Consider the following 21,620-nt stretch of genomic DNA (forward strand, 5'->3'; position numbering starts at 1 on the left):
GTCTATTGAACTTGACCCCGAGCTAAATTATGGTCAGGACACAATGGGCCGTGTGTGTGTCGCCGTGTTTTTGTCGTAAATTTGATAAACTAGTTTTTTTTCGCGTTCGCCCGATCAATTTGTTACGTTTTGTTTCATTTGCATAATAAAATTTTGATTAAAAACTAATCAGGGAGTAACTAAATTCAAAGCTTATCATAATTTTATATATTTTACTTCATTAAAACTAAGAAACACAATTTTTTGAAATTTTACTAAATTTATCTTTAAATTTGCCCCAAAACCTCACATTTTTACTAATTATCTTTATAAATCTTTACTTAGGTATATCTAAAAAATACAACCCTGGTTTGTAAATATCGACTTTATCAAATTTAAATGATAAAATATATATTGTCCACCGTCTAAAAACGTGTATTCAATCTTAAAAATGTAAATTTTTTGTTTTCTGATTTTTTTCTGTTTAAAAAAGCGTAACAATCAAATTAGCATCTCAAATACGCATAACATATTCACTTCGAATATCATTACAGCCACATTGCAGTAATCGAGCTAGAAGACATTTTATTACAACAATAAAACAGTAATTGGCCGCCATTACATTAACTTTACGAGCGTCTTGAAATGTTTAGAACCAATTGGCACTTGGGACGCATTTATTCATCCTAATTGGATTCCGATTAATTGAAACGCATCCAATAACACGCTGTCGTGACTAATGAGTATGTTAATTATGTCGTCGACATGTTTTTTAGGCTTGTAAGTTATAAATTTGGTTTTTGCGTCGTAATTTTGTTATTTTATTCTAATTTTGGTATATGTAGCGACATCTGGTGAGCAATTGTATAACATGGCAAATTTTCATTGTAGTTTTTTATTGTTTAGCGTGGTTTATACTAAAAATTATTTGTTTTTTTACGAATTTAATTAAAGATAATTGTTTATATTGATAATCCGTTGCTAAACAAATGATTTATTCGGTTTGACTTGCCGTAAATAAACTTGATGTAAATATTAATTATATGGTGACAACAGTGGCATCTAAACGTGAGTGTTTGAAGTATACAATGACTCGCGTGTTTTGCGCCAAAGAAAACGCGTTCGCCTAGGTGACATTCGTAAATTTCGTGTCGTTTCGTGCGGCTTGCGCCTTAAACTAGGTTCCGCAGACTGGTGTTGAGTGTTGTCGAGGTCCGCAATCGCCGCTCCTTTTCTCGATTCGGTCTAGGACTTCGCGTCAAATTGCGCGTTTGGCAAGCTAAACCGTAGTGCACGTAGCGCCGTAAGCGACGCCGTGAAATCCGTCTCCACCAGTGGCACCAGCGACCACCGCCGCCGCGCGCTCGACAAGAAGCAAGCAGACGCACGGCGTTCACGCACACACGCGTTCTCAGGACTACGCAGAAGGCCGAAGGCAAAGGTGAGCGATTGAACGTGTTGTGTGGTGTTGTTGCGTTGTTGGCGTACGTTGTTGCTTGCAAATGGTGGTCATGTGCGAATCGTTCCCAAACGGACGAGATCGCATTGGTGCGCCTGCAACAGCAAACCGATTCGTTTTTATCATTTCGTCTGCTTTGTGAAATAGAAACGTGACTCTACAGCGACATAACCATGAAGGTGCCACCGACGAACAACATGAATGGCTTCAATGACTACGACGAAGAGCACTATTTCAATGACGCCGCGCAGAACCACAATACGCCGGCGAATGGTAACGGGGCGGATTTTCCAGCACCCGTCCAGGACGCCGATTTCTCTGAGTACATGTGGATGGAGAATGAGGAGGAATTTGATAAAGAGGTCAGTTAATTTTAACACTGTCATCTGGGTTGTCTATGGTAACCTGTTCTTGGACTTTATTTAGAAACTTTAATAATTGATTAAAACAGGTGCTGCAACGGCTCGAGGAGGAAGAACTCATGGAACAATGCATGCTGCAGCATATGCTGGATGAGCCCAGTCAAGCCAATAACTCACAGTGAGATATATTTTCATTTATTTCAGCCATTTCTAATAATTATTACTTTGGTTTTGGTTAATAAATATTGCGCGATGTTTTCTTAGGAATCGTCCATCGAGGAATAACACAAACCAGCGAGAAAAGCAAGAAAACACCGAGATGGCAAAGAGCAGTACGCTGAATCCGCACGCAGCGGAGTTCGTACCCAGCGCCAGCTGGGGGCGCAGTAATCCACCCGAGCAGAAGTCGACTTAAATCGCTTCGCGAGCGGCACGTGCACCATGGTATAAAATAAAAATTCATTTAGGCGCGAGCGCACACACAAACACACTCACGACACGTTCATGTTTTATTACCGACGTAAATTGATAAACTAACACACAAATGAAGCAAGCATTAATATTAATTTCGAAAAAAAAAAGAACTCAACTCAATCCAACTAACATATTGTGAAACGCATAAGTTTAAGGATTTATTACGAGGAGGGGGGATAACTAAATGTAAATGAGAGATGTGACAAGGAAAGCGATGGTTGAGAGATTGCCTGTTATTTTTCTATGCTATGATCTCATTTAAATGAAAATTGAACAAAAAAATATTTATAATGGAAAAGCGCAAAAAAATGATAGCATTTGCTTATTAATTAACTCTACTTACGAATGATATGGTTGGTAATTGCATGAAGCGTGTGGGCAGACGGGAAAAGCTGGCTTAATAACAAGAAAAAACGTATAAGGAACGTGTGATTTTCGCTTAATTACAAATGTTAGACGGGGTCTCCACGAATACAGTAAGCGTCTCGAAAATAGATTTAGACTTAGGATATATCGATTAATGATTTATGAAGTAAAAAAACAACTACACACTCAAAAATAGAACCAGAGCGGAGAGAAAAGAGAAAGGCGGCAACCGAACGAGATGCAAACTTGTTTATTTAAGACTCGACAACGCTCTTCAGTTCCATGATATTATTTGGCAGCCGGTTTCATGTTTATTAAGCTCAAAGATAGTAAAAAATATGTTTTTTTAGCCAAAAGTAAAGTAGAAATTAGTCATGCAACTAAAAATATGTGCGTTGCGCGTTTTTTTCCGAAGCTTTGAGTTTAATTTACACACCATTTTTGCATTGGACGGGGGCTGTGATGATGGGATGGAGCGATAGCGAAACGTAAGATACAATTGTACAAAACATTTATCTACATATTTATATTTCACATTCACGAAAAAAGCGACGAAAATTTACTGGAAAAAAGCGTTGCGCTTCGGTCTGAACGCCGCGACGCGCGTTGCAACAGCATAAATTGTTTGCGATTGCGTAAAATCTACGTTTGTTGTTGTTGCCACGCGTGTCGCCGCGTCTGGGCACGATTAAACCAGCCGTAATATTTATATTTACCTTCTCTGTACGTTTCGGGAGTCGAATTTGTTTAATTTTTTTGTCGAACATAATTTTACGTTTAATCTGTACAAGTAATTACTCAGCACACAACACTCTCTGATAAAGTCTCGTCGAATAACTTCGTCTTGAATAACGAGAATCTCAGTTTGACAAATGAACAATCACTTTAACAGCAATATCGCACTACCTGTGTTCATCAATGTGATGTGATTTGATGCACTTGAGACTTTATCATAGAATTGTTCGCATATAGCAATCTCTTTCCGTCTAATTATGTGGATATCTTGAACTACATGGAATAATTCTCTGATGCTGGTTAATCTGGATGAGTTTGCAAGTACAATTATTACTTAAATGCATTTTTGGATTGATTGCATTGTACATATTTTACAACCGTTTATACAATGTGTATATTATTTTTGGTTGGCCTGGGTTGCTACGATTTTTTTTATCTATTATTTTCTTGTGTAACAGCTAATTTGTTTGTATATAACTTGATATACATGTGCGATCTATCAATATTTATGTTTACTCACTCGGTTTCGTGTTGATTAGGTTTATTGTAGTTTTGTAAGTGGTCAAAAATTGGATTGGAATTGTAAAAGCGCTGCACATATTCTCGAATAATTTTAAGCCCTGGAAAAGCTTTCGATTTGTAATTAATTTTTATCATGTACGAATCTTGATCAGTTTTTTTTTTATATAATTTCAAGTGGAACTTTGTATTGATTATTATTATAAGATGCCTCAATAGATACAAATGTAAAATACGAATATCGGAGGAAAAACATTATTATTGTGATTGTTTTGCGTAAATTGGGAGTATTGCAACATGAACTATGATATTTAAAAGTAATTACCTCATTGTCCGGAAAGTGTAAAGTTGTTTCTGGTAAAATGCACTTATTACTTCCTTCGTGCACAACTTGATCTACGTGACTGGTGGTTAAGTCGCGCCCAAGACTTGCAATAATTTTCTTATCTTTTAATTGGTCAGCGGAATGCAATAACAATAACACTATGATGCGTCTAAACAAGAATATCAGATTTCTTTTATCGTTATTGCAATAACCAGATATCGCACAAAATTCGCAAGTAGAAAGCTTAATTTCTTTAAAACTACTTAGTTTAAATTAAAATATAGGTGATTCAATTTTATTTTACTATTTTCTGATTTTCTCAATTACTGGACACAAAAAATTAAGAAAGGCACATAATTATCATTTGTAAAATTGGTGCACATATGAACTTGCGCACGTTTCACTAGATGGCGGTAGAGGTGTCGTTTGCAACTCAGTAGTACCCTAGAAATACCCCGAGATGGCGCTGCCATGCACATTTCTATAATAAATTCGGCAAGTTTACTTGACATGACTTTTTTCACACAGTGTGAGAACGTGTTCCGCGCAACTGATAGTGTTTGTCCGTATCAACGAGTTGCTTGTTTCAACGAATTTTGTGTCCGTCGGAATTCATGCGCTGTGTGAAAATTAAATATAATGTGCATTTTTAAATACTTTAATTTTCGAATAAAAACACGTAATATCCTTATGAAACTTGAACGTCCAGTTCAGTTCCCAACATCTAGTTGGGAATATTGTTGTTTGTGTTGTGCGAGTTCATTGCGTTAAATGTTACTGTCAGTAACATTGCGTGCCGTCGGAACACAGTCGGTGTTCACGAGCCGTCGGAACTCTGCGCTGCGTTAAAGTAAAATGTGTTAAATTTATAAACATTGCTGTATTGGACTTGGTGCAAACATTTCGCTAGTGTTATAAGTGGATCCAGAGATTTTGAACAAGATACACGCTAGAAGCACGCCACAAATTAGTATTTCCATTGGATTTAATTTGTGGTGCGTAAGTTTCGAGGTAAGCATTTTAGTTATGAGAAAATTCTATTTAGGTATCAGTATTTTACACATTTAAATAAAACTTAACTGTAGCTTTGCAAATGACTGTTTCTTGATTTGCATCGTACTTCAATATAACTATATAACGAACGCACAAATGTGCACATCCTTTGCATTAAATTCTACACGCTGTTATCGCAGCCGGTTCTTTGCTTGTGGTAGTGTTGCACTCGTGTCTATGTGAAATCACGCGATTTCGTGCGGCAGGTATTGGCTTGTTTACATCTGCGGGTCTGCGTGAAGTTAGGATTCGCACGCAGTTACTTGTTTGTTTACAATCGTGAATCTGCGTGCCGACGGAACTCGCGCGATCAAACTTATATGTACCTGCGTTGCATAGAACGTGCAGTTGTGTGCTAAGTCATCCCTCGTCGCTGGGACATTCCTGAGTCGAATAAAATCTATGTCGTGGTCGGTTACTTTGTGTATTTCTTTCGCGAGTCGTCATGTTTCGAAAACGATTATCTCTTACGTGATCGGTTTATCCAATATTTTACGCAACTCGTATTGTTTGTCCGGACATTTATATTCCAAATTCGCATTATTGTCGATCATCAACCGACTATTTAATTTCGACTATAGTAATGTTATTTTTTTACTGTTTGCGCGTTTATTGTCCATAAATGCCGGTTAAGTGTATCGCCTCCATTTTGATTTGATATTCATCATTAGGATGACCCATCGTGCTGGTATAAGTAACTTTTAACAAAACAGCACAGATTGTTTGTTTTTCTCCACTGTGTGATTATAATATTACTAAGTCGTATGAAATATTTTTGTTTTAACTTATGTTTTCTTTTTTTATTTATAGTATTTGCCGTGACTTGTAGCCCATGAGTTGTGCATTGGTGAGTTTATAATTCAATTTAGTTTAAAAAAGGGCAGCGGTAGAAGTGACTCGTATTCAGGGCACCGTACGGGGGTAGCGGTCGAAGTGACTCGTGTTCAGGGCATCGTACGAGGGTAGCGGTAGGAGTGACTCGTGTTCTAGGCACCGTATAAGGGTAGCAGTAGAAGTGACTCGGTTCAGGGCATTCTACGAGGGTTGCGGTAGAAGTGACTTGCCTTCAGGGCATCGTTTAAGGGTAGCGGTAGAAGTGACTCGGTTCAGGGCACCATATAAGCGTAGCGGTAGAAGTAATAACTCGTGTGCGCGTAATTTAATTTCGTTTTTTTTTCAATATTGCGGTCGGACAGGACCTTACACAAACTTGACCGCGATGTATACAGATGCAGAATTTAATTCTCTATAAGGCAATATTTGTTCGTTGAAGGAGATATTCCTAAAACGTGAATAATTGCAAAAAAAATGTTACTTTGTCCGGTTTTTGCGTCCTTGCGTACTTTGATTTCGTTTTTTTATTATTATTGCGGGCGGACAGGACCTTACACAAACTTGAGCGCCATGTTTACAGAGGCCGAGTTTAATTCTCTATAAGGCTATATTTATTTGTTGCAGGAGATACGGTTGCACCGTTAGTAATTGCAAAAAAGGCTATTTTTCTAGTGTTCTTGTGCGTTAATTTTTTGATATTTTTAAAAATTATTACTGCTTATTGGGAGCGTTTAGCGCGGCGTCTAGAGATGCGGAATTAAATTTTCCGTCGGGTGGTATTTGTTTGTTTGAGGAATTCAACCTGCAATTTGCGAAAATTTGCATAAAAGAGTGATTTTTTCACCCTTCGCCGTAAAATGTTTTAATTTTTTTGGGTTTGCATGCGATCTTTGCAGCTCAGTAACTTCAGGGTTGCATCTAGAGAAGCGGAATTAAATTCTCCGTCGGGTGGTATTTATGTGTTGCAGGAATTCGACCTGCAATTTGCGAATATTTGCATTAAAAGGTGATTTTTTCACCCTTTATCGTGAAATGCTTGTATTTTTATGTGTTTGCACGCGATCTTGGCAACTAAGTAACTTCAGCGTGGCATCTAGAGAAGCGGAATTAAATTTTACGTCGGGTGGTATTTGTTTGTTGCAGGAATTCGACTTGAAATTTGCGAAAATTGGCATTAAAAAGTGATTTTTTCACCCTTTATCGAGAAGTGTTTGTATTTTTTCGGGTTTGCACGTGATCTTGGCAGCTCAGTAATTTCTGCGTGGCATCTAGATAAGCGGAATTAAATTCTCCATCGAGTGGTATTTGTTCGTTGTAGGAATTCGACCTGCAATTTGCAACAAAATTGCATTAAAAGGTGATTCTTTTACCCTTTATCGTGAAATGTTTGTATTTTTCGAGTTTGCATGCGATCTTGGCAGCTCAGTAACTTCTGCGTGGCATTTAGAGAAGCGGAATTAAATTCTCCGTCGGGTGGTATTTGTTTGTTGCAGGAATTCGACCTGCAATTTGCAAAAATTTGCATTAAAAGGTAATTTTTTCACCCTTTATCGTGAAATGTTTGTATTTTTTCGGGTTTGCACGCGATCTTGGCAGCTCAGTAACTTCTGCGTGGGATTTAGAAAAGCGGAATTAATTTCTCCGTCGGGTGGTATTTGTTTGTTGCAGGAATTCGACCTGCAATTTGCGAAAATTTGCATTAAAACGTGAATTTTTCACCCTTTCTTGTGATATGCTTGTATTTTTTCGGGTTTGCGCGCGACCTAGGCGGCTCACTAGCTTCAGCGCGGTGTTTAGAAATGCGGAATTGAATTCTCCATCGGGTGATATTTGTTTGCTGCAGGAATTCGACCTGCAACTTGTGAAAATTTGCATTAAAATGTTCAAAATGTTTTTTTGTGATTTATTTTTATAGTGAAATGTTTGTATTTTTTCGGGTGTGCAAAATTTCACTTTTGAGCACTTTTAGTCGCATTTTTCGACTCCATGAAATTAAATAATTTTAAATATTTATCTAATAGAGATTTATCCAATCTAGAAGTGACTCGTGTTCAGGGCACCGTACGAAGGTAGCGGTAGAAGTGACTCGTGTTCAGGGCACCCTACGAAGGTAGCGGTAGAAGTGACTCGTATTTATAAAATATAAAATATAATTTGTGCTATTCGGAATTGAAAAAAAAACTGGGGAAAAGGGGCCGTACCGCCTCATGTTTTTTTTGTTATAAATTTTTTCACTTCTTATTTTTCCGATTTTAATACTTAGATTTAAATATTTAAATTAGTCGCGGTGTTGTAAACATCAATTATTTAATTAACTAAGGTATACAGTAAGGTATAAGTAAAAGTAGATTTCGTGTATGTGTGTTATTTCAATATTGTGAATTTTTACTTTCGTTTTCTCAACTACGTGTTTACCACTACGTTTGTGTATAAACAACTTTTTTGTTCAACTGACGCGTATTATCGCTACGTACCTGGTTACGTGCAGCGCACACGGCAGTCGTTTCACCGCGTGGTCCGCGAACGCGTCTTTCCAATCGCCACGCGTTTTCAGACTGTATTCTTTTCGTCATCAGCAAAATATTTGTAACGAGCATGTGCATATATGTGCATATATGTGCATAATATATCTTATACATTGAATAGTTTTTCGTTATTTTTATCGTATTTACCTACTGTATTACCACGGGCCGTCGCTTGCCGTCTGCTGATTTGGATGTTTTCCGCCTGTTTTGAGCAGTGCGTTGAACTATGTGTGTTTTGAACTAAGTGTAGCAGTGGCGCTATCTAGCTTAGAGGGTTGTGATGAGGGTTGTTAAGTTTGTTACTTAGTATAAGTTTTTTATGTATTGCGTCGCCACTCGTACTTCCTGCGCGGCGCCATGATGGGCCGCTGAGAGGGAGTATGAGGGTGCAAATAAAAGGGCCAGCCGAGAGCATCTCGGCCTTGTTTCCATCGAATCGTCATCGTGAGTTATCTGTGAGTATTTTTGACCCTCAGTGCTTAGTAAATTGTGCGTGCCCGTATTTCTTGTGTTGTAATCTGTTCCGGACGCCATCTTGCTTAAGTTATACTCTGACTTCTTTGAACTTGCACTTGAAAATCTATTAAGTTAGATCTCGCGAACAAGTCCTTCGCGAGTTAAGTAACCATTGTTAAACAAACCGCGACAACCGCGTAAACACCGCCTGATGTTTTATTAATTTATGATGATGCTTCACCCGTCGGTTACCTTATGCAGTTGATGCTATCAACTGATAAATATATATATAAAAAAATTTATTTATTCTTTTCGTCATCAGCAAAATATTTGTAACGAGCATGTGCATATATTTCATAAACTGAATTTATGAAGATGCCCTCTGGGCGAAACATGTCAACTCAAAAATAAAATTGTAAATCCAAAATCACGTATAATGTTTAATAAATAAATATTTTTTATAAATATACAACATGGATTACGTATTCACCAAAGAAAGTAATAAATGATAAATATATACACAATATATTAAATTGAAAGTGTTGTATTCTTGTTGCAACTTTTTTACTTAACTTTTCCGATCATTTTCGGGTTAAATCTTTGAATTTCTGTTAAAATATAGTTGTTTCGGTATAAATTTCTCTCGTCACGATGTGAATGTTGATCATATTTGTAGTTTTTAAAACTTTCCTTTTGTAACACCCTGTATATTTGTTTTCCTAACAGTACTTTAGTAAATCGCCTTTATTTGCGAGTTGTGAGTGTTCTTTCTTTTAAATTTGGGATTTTCCTTCTGAAACACCCTGAATATTTGCTTTTCTTTGTGTCCGTGAAAACTCTCCTTCAGTTGTGGTTTTAAAGTTTTTTTTTGCATTTTAAGTTTTTTGTAACACCCAGTTTATTAGTTTCCCGGAGCATCGGGTGAAAACGAGCAATATTTGTAGTCTTTAGATGTTTTTCTTTTTGATGGTTGATTTTTCTATTTGTGACACCTTGTATAATCGTTTTTCTTCACATCCCTGAAAATTTTGCTTTGACTGCTATTAGAATTTAACTTCTTGCACTTTGAATTTTCTTTTTGTAACGCCCTGTATATTTGTTTCCCAGGGTAACCGTGGAAAACTAGCGATATTTGAATGTTTAGATGTTTTCCTGTCTGTACTTAATTTTCTGTAACCCCCCGGTATATTTGTTTCCATTTTCAATCACGAAGAAAATTGACTTTGCTAATTGCTTTATCCCGCTAGAACTTCACTTAGTGATACGCGATTGTTTGCGCGGCTAAGCAGGTCGTAATTCCAATTTCAATATGGCGGCATGAATTCTGTTGACTTGTATTATTTTACATTGTATTTATTAATAAAGAAATGTTAAGAAATATTATGTCTTCTGCTTTCAATGTACCCGTTCTATCATTTCAGGTACAGGTCTCTAAGAGAGTTCCCTCTCTCAGGGGATGATCCCCACTATAAAAATTGTTAAGGTATCCTGTATGATTTGTGTACTCCATCTTTCATTTCAGCTACAGGTGAGAACTTGTAAGAATATTTTTAAGAGTCCCCTCCCTTGAGGCGACTTAAAAATTAGAAATATTTTTACAAGTCCTTAAAAGGATGTCCTTATAAGGAGTTCCCTCTCTCTGGGGGTGATCCCCCACCATAAAAATTGTTGATATGCCTGATAATTCCGGGGATGAAGCGCAGAGACATCGTAGCTGTAGGATGGGCCGGGAGCAATGGACGCATCGAAGCAGTGGGCGATCGACCGGAGCGCCAGAGGCGCTCTGGGAGATCGACCGTAGAGTCTTATAACGACACGTGCCAAAAAATTTAAAAATTCCGTCACCCCTATTTCTCTTTTCTTCTGTACTCTCTTCTCTTCTCTTCTTACTTCTCTGATTCTCTCTCCTGCTACTTTCTCTTCTCGGCTATTCCTTCTTCTACTTCTCCTTTTTCTCTGTTCTCCGTTTCTCCACTTACTACTTTCCTACTTCTCATATTGCTTTCACTTGTATTGCAATTTCTCATATATTTCATTTGAGTTTACATATGCAACCCAAATTACACCTGTTATTTTTATATTTGAGAAAAATGCCTTCTGTACCTGAGATTCGATCCGTGCCTACTAGCATGCCAGCAGGTGCACGTCTCCACTCGACCACCGAGTGCTTTTATCATTGACATTTGATTCTTCTATATATGTTTCTGTTTGCATGTTTTTTAAATCAACAACATAATTCAAGCAACAGCAATGCATTGTATACGCTTCACGCACATAAGATTTATAAACTATATGATTTAAGACACCGATACTGAAAACAACAAAGGGGATACAACAAAGAAACACGAATTAGTTTATAACATTACAATGTGTTTTATTGACAATATTTAAAATACATATATCTTTCAAATAAAAAAAAAACATTGACGAATTTCAAATCTCGTAGCAGTAAAGACTTACCTTAAAATGTGCGCATCTCCAATACTTCTTTCATGGATATCGCAGATTCCATGACTCCCATTATCAAAAACTGGGCACCAACGTTGTCTATCAGCAGGAATTAATAATAAATCCAAGTTTTGCCAATATGCGAGATGATAAACGACTGCCGATGAACACGCACGCGGCGCACAAACAAATTACGAGAAAATGCGTTCAGCCGATATCGCAGCGCATATTGCGCTAAGAAAAATATAGATAGCCGACGCACAAAACAATAAGGCTAGCACCAAAGCATTGACTTGTTACACCAAAGAACAATGGAGGTACGCGGCGGATTGGTTAAGTTAAGTTGAGGAATAAACACGCACAACCCAAACCACGGCGTAGAGAATACTGAGCTGCTAGATTGAGAACAATGTTGAACCAAAAAGAAAGCGATACTAGCGCCACCTACACGTGGGATAAGAAAACTCAATAAATACCACGATACTATCGCCATCTAATTGCAGGGATTCGAACTACAATGCAGCAAACTGTAATTGGAGTATTACAGGAATCAACTCTTCCCAATTTTACCTTTGAGTATTACATTGTTTTATTTGCGAGTATCGCAATTAAATAATAAAAATCACATTTGTTACTTATGAGAAACAGATAAAAACCTTTATTACTTTTGTTTTACTTATCAGAGCAGCTAAACCTAATAAACATCTTATGTACATATGAAATTTTGAAGTGACTCCTCATCGGAATTGTTTTCTTGAAATAACTTCTAAGACTTTATCAAAACTATTTTGAATTAAAAACTAACATAAAGATTTCTACCGTGTTAATGAGACAGTAACGAATGTGTTACAGGTGTACTTTCGAAGAATTTTGTCGTGCTTTTCTTGCGTCCGGAATTTATAAAATATATGACATGCGGAGCATGTGAATTCAACTTAATAATTGTTAATTTAGAAGCCCGCAAGTAGTTACAATCACCACTGCATTTATGCTTCCTGAACATGGATTTTCCATCAATTAATAAATTGCGTTTGCTTTTTAACAGAATAGCAATAATAACTAATTAAACTACTATAAATGTATATCTTATTAGTACTACGCTTATAAAACTGATGCATTTTCAGATGTTTGCCCACTTCTCGCTACCATCAAGTTCTTTCATGCCTGCAACATCGTTATAACTGATTATAAACATGAAAATATGCAATTTCTGCCCTTTGAATATTTTCAAAATTACAATCATAGTGTTGCGCGTAGTCAATGAATCAATTCTTTCACTTCTGCAACTATTCTCTGCACCCGGCTCTTCTCTTGTAGCCATCGATAATTATATTAACTTCGAATTAATATTCTGTGTATAATATGTACAAGTTTCCGCGTCGTTAGCCTTGGGTACGAAATGTAAATAACAAAATGGCGGATGCTTAACATTTACATATTATATAAAAAATCATTTGAAGTTGAATCTTACCCATAAATTTGCCAAGTCCAATCTACTATAATTCAAAAGCAATTAATATACATTCCAACGAATGTTTTCGAAAAGAAAATACAACGCAAACAATTGTGCTCCATCTGATTTTTACAGCATCGTTTGAAAATGTGAATTCTATCGCGTTTTTTTTTTTTCATCATCTATTAGCTAAACGTGAATGTACTTTCTCTAGGTCTTTAAGTTAAGATCGGCGTTGTAAAATAATAATAGTAAAAAAAACAAGTAAACATACATAAGTTGTAAATGTTACATTAAATTAAAATCCCTCTCGACACCCACTGATCGGATCGGCCACGAACAAGTACGTTCGTTTGAAAAATGCTCGCAAGAAGCGCAAGAGTGTGTAGTGCGTCCGTACTGCGCCCCAGGGACAACGTAACGAAGTAAGCGTCTTGTCTTTATGTGGTCTCACTTACAACAAGCCAGTCAGTCACTCTCACTGTTTCTTTTTTACAGGCGTTGGCGAATCTTCTGGTCCTCGTTTTGCTCCTTTGCTTGATGCATTCGGATCTAGAAAATTCATTTTATAATAACTCTGAACCATAAAACAAAATAAAACCATAAAAAAAAACGTGTTTTACCTTGTAACCACCTAACTTGAGTAGCAGGCCCATATCCTTTATCATTCCTCGCGGCAATACGGAAAATAATCGCAGACTTGGTGGTGGTGTCAACGTGCGCAGCGGCAAGAGAAGAGTTCGGAACAGTGCATGAATTGCTGGGACCGCAGTATACCCTGACGAAGGCCAGGTTTGAATTGGCACGTTCCTAACACAAATAAAAATGTAATAAATATATAAACCATACAGGTAAAGCATCTTACCTTTGCAGAATTTCGTACTGCTAAATACACAGAATATTCCAGAATATTCTCTTGATTGACGCACGGCGGTTCCCAAGAAAGATGCGCTCCATCCACAGACTTAGCAATCTTGATCGCCGACGGTGCACCCGGAAATCCAGGAAGACAAGTCTTGAACGCCGACACTTCGCTCCATTCTCCAATTCCCACTGAATTTATGGCAGCGACGCGGAACTTATACGCTGTGCCCGGCTCAAGCGTTAACTTGGTCAATGCCGATATATCCGGCAAGCTATCTTCACGAAGCAAATCTAGCTCATCTTGTCCAAGCATGCAGAAGTTCTTCACGTCAAAGCTGGTGCCCTTGACGAATCCCACCGTAAACCACTCCTTTGAGTCTTTGGAGTCTTTCGGCGTGGCAAGGGCGAGAGCGTCAGTCTTATTGTTGGTCTCTTTCGAGTGATCGAGCGCGGCTGACGCTAGCGCCGCCAGCGCATTGCCGTCCTCCTTCTTAGTCTTGCTTTCTGTAGCCTCCAGGTGATTTTCCTTGTTATCCACGTCGCCAACATCGTTTTTAGGTGCAGTTGAAGTAGGGCTTTTCATTTCTGCGTCGCTGTCGTTGACTTGAGCATTCAGAAGCATCAGCGCATCATTTACAGAGATTTTGTCCAGTGCACCAACATCCTGCCGACTTTCAGCAGTTGCTTCATCATCCCCGACTGCAGCAACAAGCGCTGCTGTGGGATCTTGCTCTTCTTCTTCAGCTGGAGTGTCCTGCGAAGTTTCGCCTTGTTGGTCCAATAAATGTTCTGCGCTCAAATCATCCTGACTCGAACTCTCGCCTTCACCGTCAACGCTCATGTTCTTATCTTCGCTTTCGCCTTCTCCGACAGACCCATTAAAATTGAGCTCATCAAGAGGCAAACCCTCCTGGCTGTCGTCGCCGTTATTTAATCCATCAGTGTCTGGCAACTCCGCAGATTCTTCAGACGCCTGACTTTCAGCGGGTGGGTCATCAGTGATTTGTGAAGGGGGTGAATCGCCACCGCCTTTGAGACCACCTCGGTAGGTGAAAGGTATTACAGGTGGTGGACGTATTCGCCCGCCACCTTTAAGCCCAGTAAGCGAACTGATGGAACCGCCGAAAAGTCCGACTGCAGCGTCCGTTTCCATGGCGGACGAGTCGCCATCACCTTCCATCTCCATGTTGAGATCGGACGTCTGCAGTGGCATGTCTACCTCCATAGACTTTTCAGGTTCCGGGTCAATAAGACCTGCCTCCGCTGCGAGTGCAGCGAGGGCTGCGTCGGTGGTTGCTGGTTCATCAAAAGATGTGGAAGCTTAACAAATCGAAAATAAAACTTTAGTGAGAATTATAAATTAAAAATCAAAAATATCTACCGATTGTGGTTGCTGTTGGTTGTCGTGGACGTGTAACCATCATAACTTTGGCAGGTTCTCCAATAGTTGTAGAAACCGTTGGAGTAGCGCTGACAGTCGGAAGGCGGATGATCTTTCCGGCACCGGCGCCCGCCGGCATTATTATCGTTTTCCGCGTGCCGCCGTCGGCAATTTGTACAGTAACAGGTTTACCACCAATCATCATGTGTTTCTGAAACCGCAATTAAAAAATCAATATTTTTAATTTCAAAATTTTCAACTCAACTTACAAAGTGTGGCATGATGATGGGTTTCCCAGCGATCTTAACATTGGGCAGATTTGCAACGCCCGCCTTCGGTGACATAATATTCACCGTCGAAGCCTTCGGCTGGGTGACAGTGACAGGCTGCGCATTTGAGATGGTCTGAATGTTGCGAATGGCAGTACCAGAGCTGACAACAATCACCTGCTGGTTACCGATTGTGGACAGACCGCCAGCGGCGTTCTTCTGCAGAACAATCTTGTTCGGTTTGTTGACGATCATGTTCGACGGCAGCGTTTTCACAGTGGTGAGTAGCTTATTAGCAGCGTTCTGAGGTACAATTTTGACGATATTGTTGGATGAGCCCGCGCCTTGGATAATCGGCGTTTGAATAATACCACCGCCGGTTTTGGGAATGGTTGCCACCATGCCGGTGCTCGTCTTTACCAGAGTGACGATCTGTGTGGGACCCTTCTGCACAATTCCGGTGCCTTTCTGAACGATTACCTGCTTGCCAGCCATCTGCGGATTCCCTTGACGGATGATTGTACCAGCAGTTGGTATTTTACCACCAGCTACACAAAATAAATTAAAATAAAGTCCAATTCTGGTTGTATTTTAAAACAACTAACCTGCTAGTTTGATCGGTTGTGCCCCAGTTACCGTTATCTTCTGCGTGGCAGCCGCCGCAGCGGCCAATGCCTGAATACCAGACATACTGGCCGGCGTCTTCACCACTTGCCCATCAGCCGTAGATGTCGGCGATAAAATCTGCGCAGTCGGCAATACAATACTACCTGGAGATGCGGTCACCACCTTAGGCGACGCGTTACGCACAACAAACTTACTTCGCACCATAGGATTTATAATCCTCGGCGGTGATGCGACCGCAATGGGTCCAGCCACAATCGGAGCATTTGCTACAATCTGTGGCGCCAGCTTAATCTGATTTTGCTGTGTCAATTGCACCACTTTTGGTGGAGCAATCGCCCGTACCGTGGGATTGGCAGTCGCCACCGCCTTCGTCGGCGCAGGTGTAGCGGCCGCAGTCGGCGGGAGGTCATACTTCTGAATCTGAAGGACATAAGTCTGCGTAGATGGCAAACCATTCCAATTGACCTCTAGTGAATTCGTACCCGCCTTAACAAGACTCACTCGACCCGGCGCTGAAGGTTTCTCTACCTCCAGGTACCACAAATCCTTACAACACACCTGGTTATTCCACGCCTTGCGGTAACCATCCCTGCCAGACCACACATAAAGTCTAGTGTTGATCCCGACCGCGCAGTGACCCGCACGAGCGCACGGCAGACTCTGATCGAAACTGCCGATGTTCAAGTCGTCCCAGTGCATAGTCTCGAGATTGAGGCACGCCATCGTACCGGTGCATTTCCACTCTTTCTCGCTGTTAGCGTAGTTAGGCGTCTTGCCATCATCGTTGACCACCGGCACCCAACCGCCGAAAACATACATGCGATTGCCGATTAGTGTCGATGTGTGCAAAGAGCGCGGAAGGGGCGTAATGCCCGAGATCTGCGGTTTGCTCCACGTGAGCGTGTTGGTTTCGAAGAACCACAGATCGCCCAGGCGACAACCGCTCATACCGCCGTAGATAACAAGGTATGATTTGTTGGTGCTCTTGTCGACAAAAGCGACACCCGTATGCGACTCGCGCGCGGGCGGAGGTGACCCATTTGTGATTGGGATTTCCCATTGCACCGGATTCGAGCGGATGTCCAGTGCGTAAAGATCGTTCAGGTACCGCGGGATGTTGTTTTTGGGATCTTCGCTCTCATTCTCCAACCCACCGAAGAGGTAAACCTTATCGTTGACAAGCGTGAAACTATGGCCGAGTCGAGCGCAAGGGGGTTGACCCACTTTCGGTGGTTTAGGCTTTAATTTCCGCCACTCCCAACGGGAAGCCTTCACAAAATATTCAAATAAATACAAAAACCGAAAAACATTTAGAATTATAAACCCACCTGTAATTCATATAATTCGCTGCTGTATTTTCCATACTCTACCATACCACCAAAGATCAACAGGCGCGTGCCATCGACCACGAAACCGTAGGCGGCACATCCTGGTGGTACGTCCCCTTTAAGCACCGGCACAAACCATTGATTTGTGGCTGTAAAAAAGAAAGTTTAGTGTGCAACTGGTTGCATATCAAGGTATAAATATAAAAATTAATTCGAGAGACAATTTTCTGTTGCATGCATTAAAATTATCTGGTATTATGCTAGAAATTGACGCTTTTTTTTTATCTAGTTCCAATTAGATAAAAACCACAAATGTCGCCGCAAACTTCTAGTTTACATCCAAGCGACGCCATCTTATAGTGATAGCAAGCAAATAACAAGCGAGCGAAATTCAAAGGAAAAAATCTATAATTCGGAAGCGTTGGCCAATTTCCATCGTTTGCTAATGGAAACTGCTATTCGATGAAGTGTGGCGTTTAAATTTCGAATAGCCGCGCGCGGAAAAAAGCCGCCCGTTGCCAGTATAAATAACAACAAACATACGCGCGCGCGCCATGTTTGATGGCGGCGGGCCAAATCGCTCGCTTAAATACCTGTATTGTAAACGTGCAGTTCGTCGACGATGCCCTCGTTGCCGCCGCCAAAGACAACCATCAACTCCTTAATGGCAACTGCGCGATGACCGTGCCGCGGCCGTGGTTGCGGGCCGGCCGGATCGGCAACACATTTCCACCGTAGAGCCTTACCCGCCATTATGTGATCACATTGCACTCAAACCATACGCCAATTGGAGTTCGTGCTTCGCCTGCTTGGCTTGACACTTTCAAACCGCTAACCTCAATGTTTCTTGCGCGAACATAAAACGACTCGGCCGGAGGAGCGAGCGCGGCTTCCTCGCCCGCTTTGCACAGCTCGTCGGCGCGGCGCTCCTGCGTTGGTCGGGTGGCGCGCGCGTGCGGCGATTCAACAGCAGCCGCTAGCGCGAAATTCGGCAAACAAAGCTCGCGCAAACACTGCGTCGCGATCGTTTCTTAAAATGGCGGACCCAAACTTTCATCTCATTGGTCGAGCGGCGCGCGGCCGTGTCGACAGCGCCCTCTTCATCATTTGTTATTTGACATTCGCCGTCCGACAGTTGGCGCCAGGTTTGAAATTCCCCGTCTGACCAACGCCACGAGACACGACCTTAACGATGACATCCGTTAGGGCACGCCTCGGCGTCGCTTCCAAGGTCGCCTCAAAGACAAATATGCACTGCTCGTAATCCTGTAAAGACGGATTGGAGTAGTCATCGATCAAAAGGGTTTAACGAATGCCTAGAACAAAAGACACGCATTTCATATGTAACATTTCTCTTCATTTCAATAAAATTATTAATTCTCCATGAAACATTAAATTATCAAGCAAAGCAAATTATCAAAATGGCGGATATGCCGCCGCGTTTTACGGAATATTACTCTTTAAATCCTGAATCAATGACTTGGGGAATACAAGTTGTGAGAAAATTGTACGCTGCGAACTATTCGACTTCGTTTTGATCACATAAACAATTTTGTCACGCATATCAGCCCTCGGAATATCGCCGCGCAAATAAGCCAACCTTAACAAATGATCCTCGGTAATATCCGGATATCTCTCGACCACGCGATGCAAATCTAAACTCATCATATCATCATCTGTCTTCACGACTTCCGCCATCATAATAATAATTTCTAAAGGATCATCGCGACTCTGTAGTTTTGAATCGATAGAAGTGAAAAGCAATTGCAACTTTCGCGCTTCTCTTATTATTTGCGCCGCGACCGCCTGACACTCCTCGAAAGTTTTAAACGAGATGCGTTTGGACAACATGGCGACCAAATAACGCTTCGCGACTAACACTTGAGCTTCTTTCATGATTAACTCGAAATTCTCATCAACCAATCCCTTGTAATCAAAGAAATAATCCTCCAGAGTAGCAGTAACCGTTTCCAACGCAGTACTGTCGTTAATCCACCGCGGCCGGAAAAGATCGTCAAAGTGTTTGTCTACATCCAGGAACGCTTCCTCAAGTAGATACGAACTTGATTCAGTTCGTAAATCCTATAAAAACATCATATTTTACAAAATATAACACAAAATCCATTGAAAAACATTTCTTACAAAGAATATCTTCTTGTAATTGCTCGAAACACGATCCATCTCCATTGTACTAGCGGTTCCGTACTTTTGCAAGTATTGCACACCCAACTCAACCAGTTGTAGACAATTATTAACAATTGTAATCATATACTGCGTGAAAAACGGAACTAGTCTCCTATCCTCAAAGTGTCTCTGCTTGAACTCAATAATTGCATTGCGATACATCCTCGAGTAATTTTCCACATGTCTAATGCTCAAAAACAGCGCTTCGTTTGTAATCTCTTGATTAATAGTCTTGGTAACTTCCAGATTCTGTCCAATCATTTCGAATATAATCGACGGACCGGAAGTACGCAGAATAACATCCGGAATAGGCGGAACATGCGATTTCCACTCTTGAACTTCCGTCTCCAACGTTTTCTCCAACCATTCGGTGTAATTCTTCTCCATGTTACTCAAATACTGTTGTTTTAAGTTCTTTAGAACCGCATCCTCTAGAAGTGGAGGAAGAGTTTTGGTGTGTTCAATAAGATCAGGATGACCCATTAATTCAGGACCAAGGTAGGTGTTTAAGGTCCAGGCTAAGATGGAAACGTATTCGTTGCCTTCCAGACCATTCTCAATTATTTCATTAAGCTGCAATATGAATATTTAGAAATAAATCTTTAAAATGTATCAACAACATTGCTTACCTGTTTTGATAAACACTTATGATACATTTTGATGTACTCATCAATGATGTTATAAGATGGCGGAAAGACAGGAACACAAAGTGTCTTCACCACACGCAAATCTTCTAAAATTAACTGTCTGATGAGTTCTAAATACCGCACCAGCCACAATTTATCATCCGCTCTTTCCTCTACTAGTTTTCCTTCAATTCTCAATGCGACTTCTTGTTCCAACACCTTAAACGCCATCTTTTTCCACTCCTTCGGACGCCCAGGTGGCATAAACCCGTTGTTTTTATGCTGTTTAATCGCTTCTTCATCGCTCTTCTCTTCTCTTTCGATAATTCTCAACGCTGTGACGATAACAGTCGGTTTCTTCCGTACTGCATTCAATGTCCGCGTTAAATTCAACCGTAATTGTCCTTCTAACTTAGTAGACAAAGTTTCAACTTCAGAGAAATATTTCTTCACAGTTAAAACTCCCATGGATTGATTTGGAAGTTTATGCAACTCAAACAGCAAATCATCCCGTGAGTTTTCTAAATCTCTTAGGCATTGATGTGTATGCAAAAGTTTACCATCACTAATCCATTGATTAGTCTTTTCAATGCTTTCTGGTACAGTGAAGATGTGTTTCAGGTTTTCTTTTGCAGTGACATACTGAGAATGACGCATATTTTCTTCGCGAACTTCTCGGAGATTGTTAGAGAGTGTTGGGAGTGTTTCAAAGTACTTGTTCATTGATTTTAAACTAAATTTAAACATCAATTAGGAAAATGATATGAAATAATGAGAAAAATTGAAATATTTACGTTACTTCCACCTCTTTCATGTCCACAATGCTTGTTGCTAATAAATTAAGGCCATCAATTACACCATTGAGTTGACTCTGCATTGCTGATTTTAATAGTGCTTCAACAGATGCTTTCTTTCGGCTGTACCTTTTCTTAAACATTGCTACCTTCTCCAGCTGGCCAGGACGCTGCAGCAGGTTGACGATGTGCTTGGTCGCGTCTTTTTTCGACTCCACGTCGAGTTCTTTCATGTTAACTTTACTTCTTGCTGTGTAGTAAACAAACAAAAACATATTAAATTTACATATTATACAGATTAACACAACTTCTTAGTATGTTCGGTAGTTTAAACATTAAATTGTGACTTACGATCAACCATTTTGTATGTTTTAATGTCTTGCAACTAATAATTATTGGTAAAACATTATTTTAGCAAAAATTTTTCATGTTTTTAGTGTTACACATTTAGGCTATGGCTTGATACATCAGCTGTCCACTTGTTTTAAATCTGCGCATGCGCAATCCCACACCATTAATGTTAAACTTCACCTCTGTTGTAATAAAATTGAATTATTTA

At 40.1% G+C, this 21,620-nt stretch overlaps 3 protein-coding genes and 2 long non-coding RNA genes across 5 annotated transcripts; 2 read left to right on the forward strand and 3 right to left on the reverse strand.

The window, feature by feature from the left end:
• Positions 1-903: 903 nt before the first annotated feature.
• Positions 904-4,299, reverse strand: LOC135797870 (uncharacterized). Its single transcript, XR_010549640.1, has 2 exons — positions 4,220-4,299; positions 904-1,533 (listed from the first exon to the last, which is right to left on the reverse strand). It is a non-coding gene; the product is annotated as an uncharacterized lncRNA (long non-coding RNA).
• Paip2 (polyA-binding protein interacting protein 2) lies at positions 1,278-4,133 on the forward strand. Its single transcript, XM_065310431.1, has 4 exons — positions 1,278-1,420; positions 1,586-1,800; positions 1,890-1,978; positions 2,065-4,133. The coding sequence occupies exons 2-4, from the start codon at positions 1,612-1,614 to the stop codon at positions 2,213-2,215; spliced, it is 429 nt and encodes a 142-aa protein (XP_065166503.1). The 5' UTR covers positions 1,278-1,420; positions 1,586-1,611; the 3' UTR covers positions 2,216-4,133.
• Positions 4,300-4,760: 461 nt separating the features above from the next.
• On the forward strand, positions 4,761-10,465 carry LOC135797569 (uncharacterized). The gene is made up of 2 exons (XR_010549576.1): positions 4,761-5,230; positions 6,083-10,465. It is a non-coding gene; the product is annotated as an uncharacterized lncRNA (long non-coding RNA).
• Positions 10,466-12,162: 1,697 nt separating this feature from the next.
• LOC135797564 (host cell factor-like) lies at positions 12,163-18,683 on the reverse strand. The gene is made up of 8 exons (XM_065309987.1): positions 18,051-18,683; positions 17,458-17,606; positions 16,108-17,398; positions 15,503-16,050; positions 15,234-15,444; positions 13,854-15,172; positions 13,612-13,798; positions 12,163-13,540 (listed from the first exon to the last, which is right to left on the reverse strand). The coding sequence occupies exons 1-8, from the start codon at positions 18,208-18,210 to the stop codon at positions 13,467-13,469; spliced, it is 3,939 nt and encodes a 1,312-aa protein (XP_065166059.1). The 5' UTR covers positions 18,211-18,683; the 3' UTR covers positions 12,163-13,466.
• Positions 18,684-18,792: 109 nt separating this feature from the next.
• On the reverse strand, positions 18,793-21,571 carry Sec6 (Exocyst complex component Sec6). The gene is made up of 5 exons (XM_065309990.1): positions 21,413-21,571; positions 21,062-21,311; positions 20,271-21,000; positions 19,600-20,214; positions 18,793-19,539 (listed from the first exon to the last, which is right to left on the reverse strand). Exons 1-5 carry the CDS (start codon positions 21,420-21,422, stop codon positions 18,901-18,903), a joined length of 2,244 nt encoding a protein of 747 aa, XP_065166062.1. The 5' UTR covers positions 21,423-21,571; the 3' UTR covers positions 18,793-18,900.
• Between the last annotated feature and the right edge of the window lie 49 nt (positions 21,572-21,620).

Source organism: Atheta coriaria, unplaced genomic scaffold, assembly GCF_025399875.1.
Source record: "Atheta coriaria isolate IRGN ID8LTWV9N9 unplaced genomic scaffold, Caltech_Dcor_3.1 hic_scaffold_8_pilon, whole genome shotgun sequence".
Taxonomy (NCBI): domain Eukaryota; kingdom Metazoa; phylum Arthropoda; class Insecta; order Coleoptera; family Staphylinidae; genus Dalotia; species Dalotia coriaria.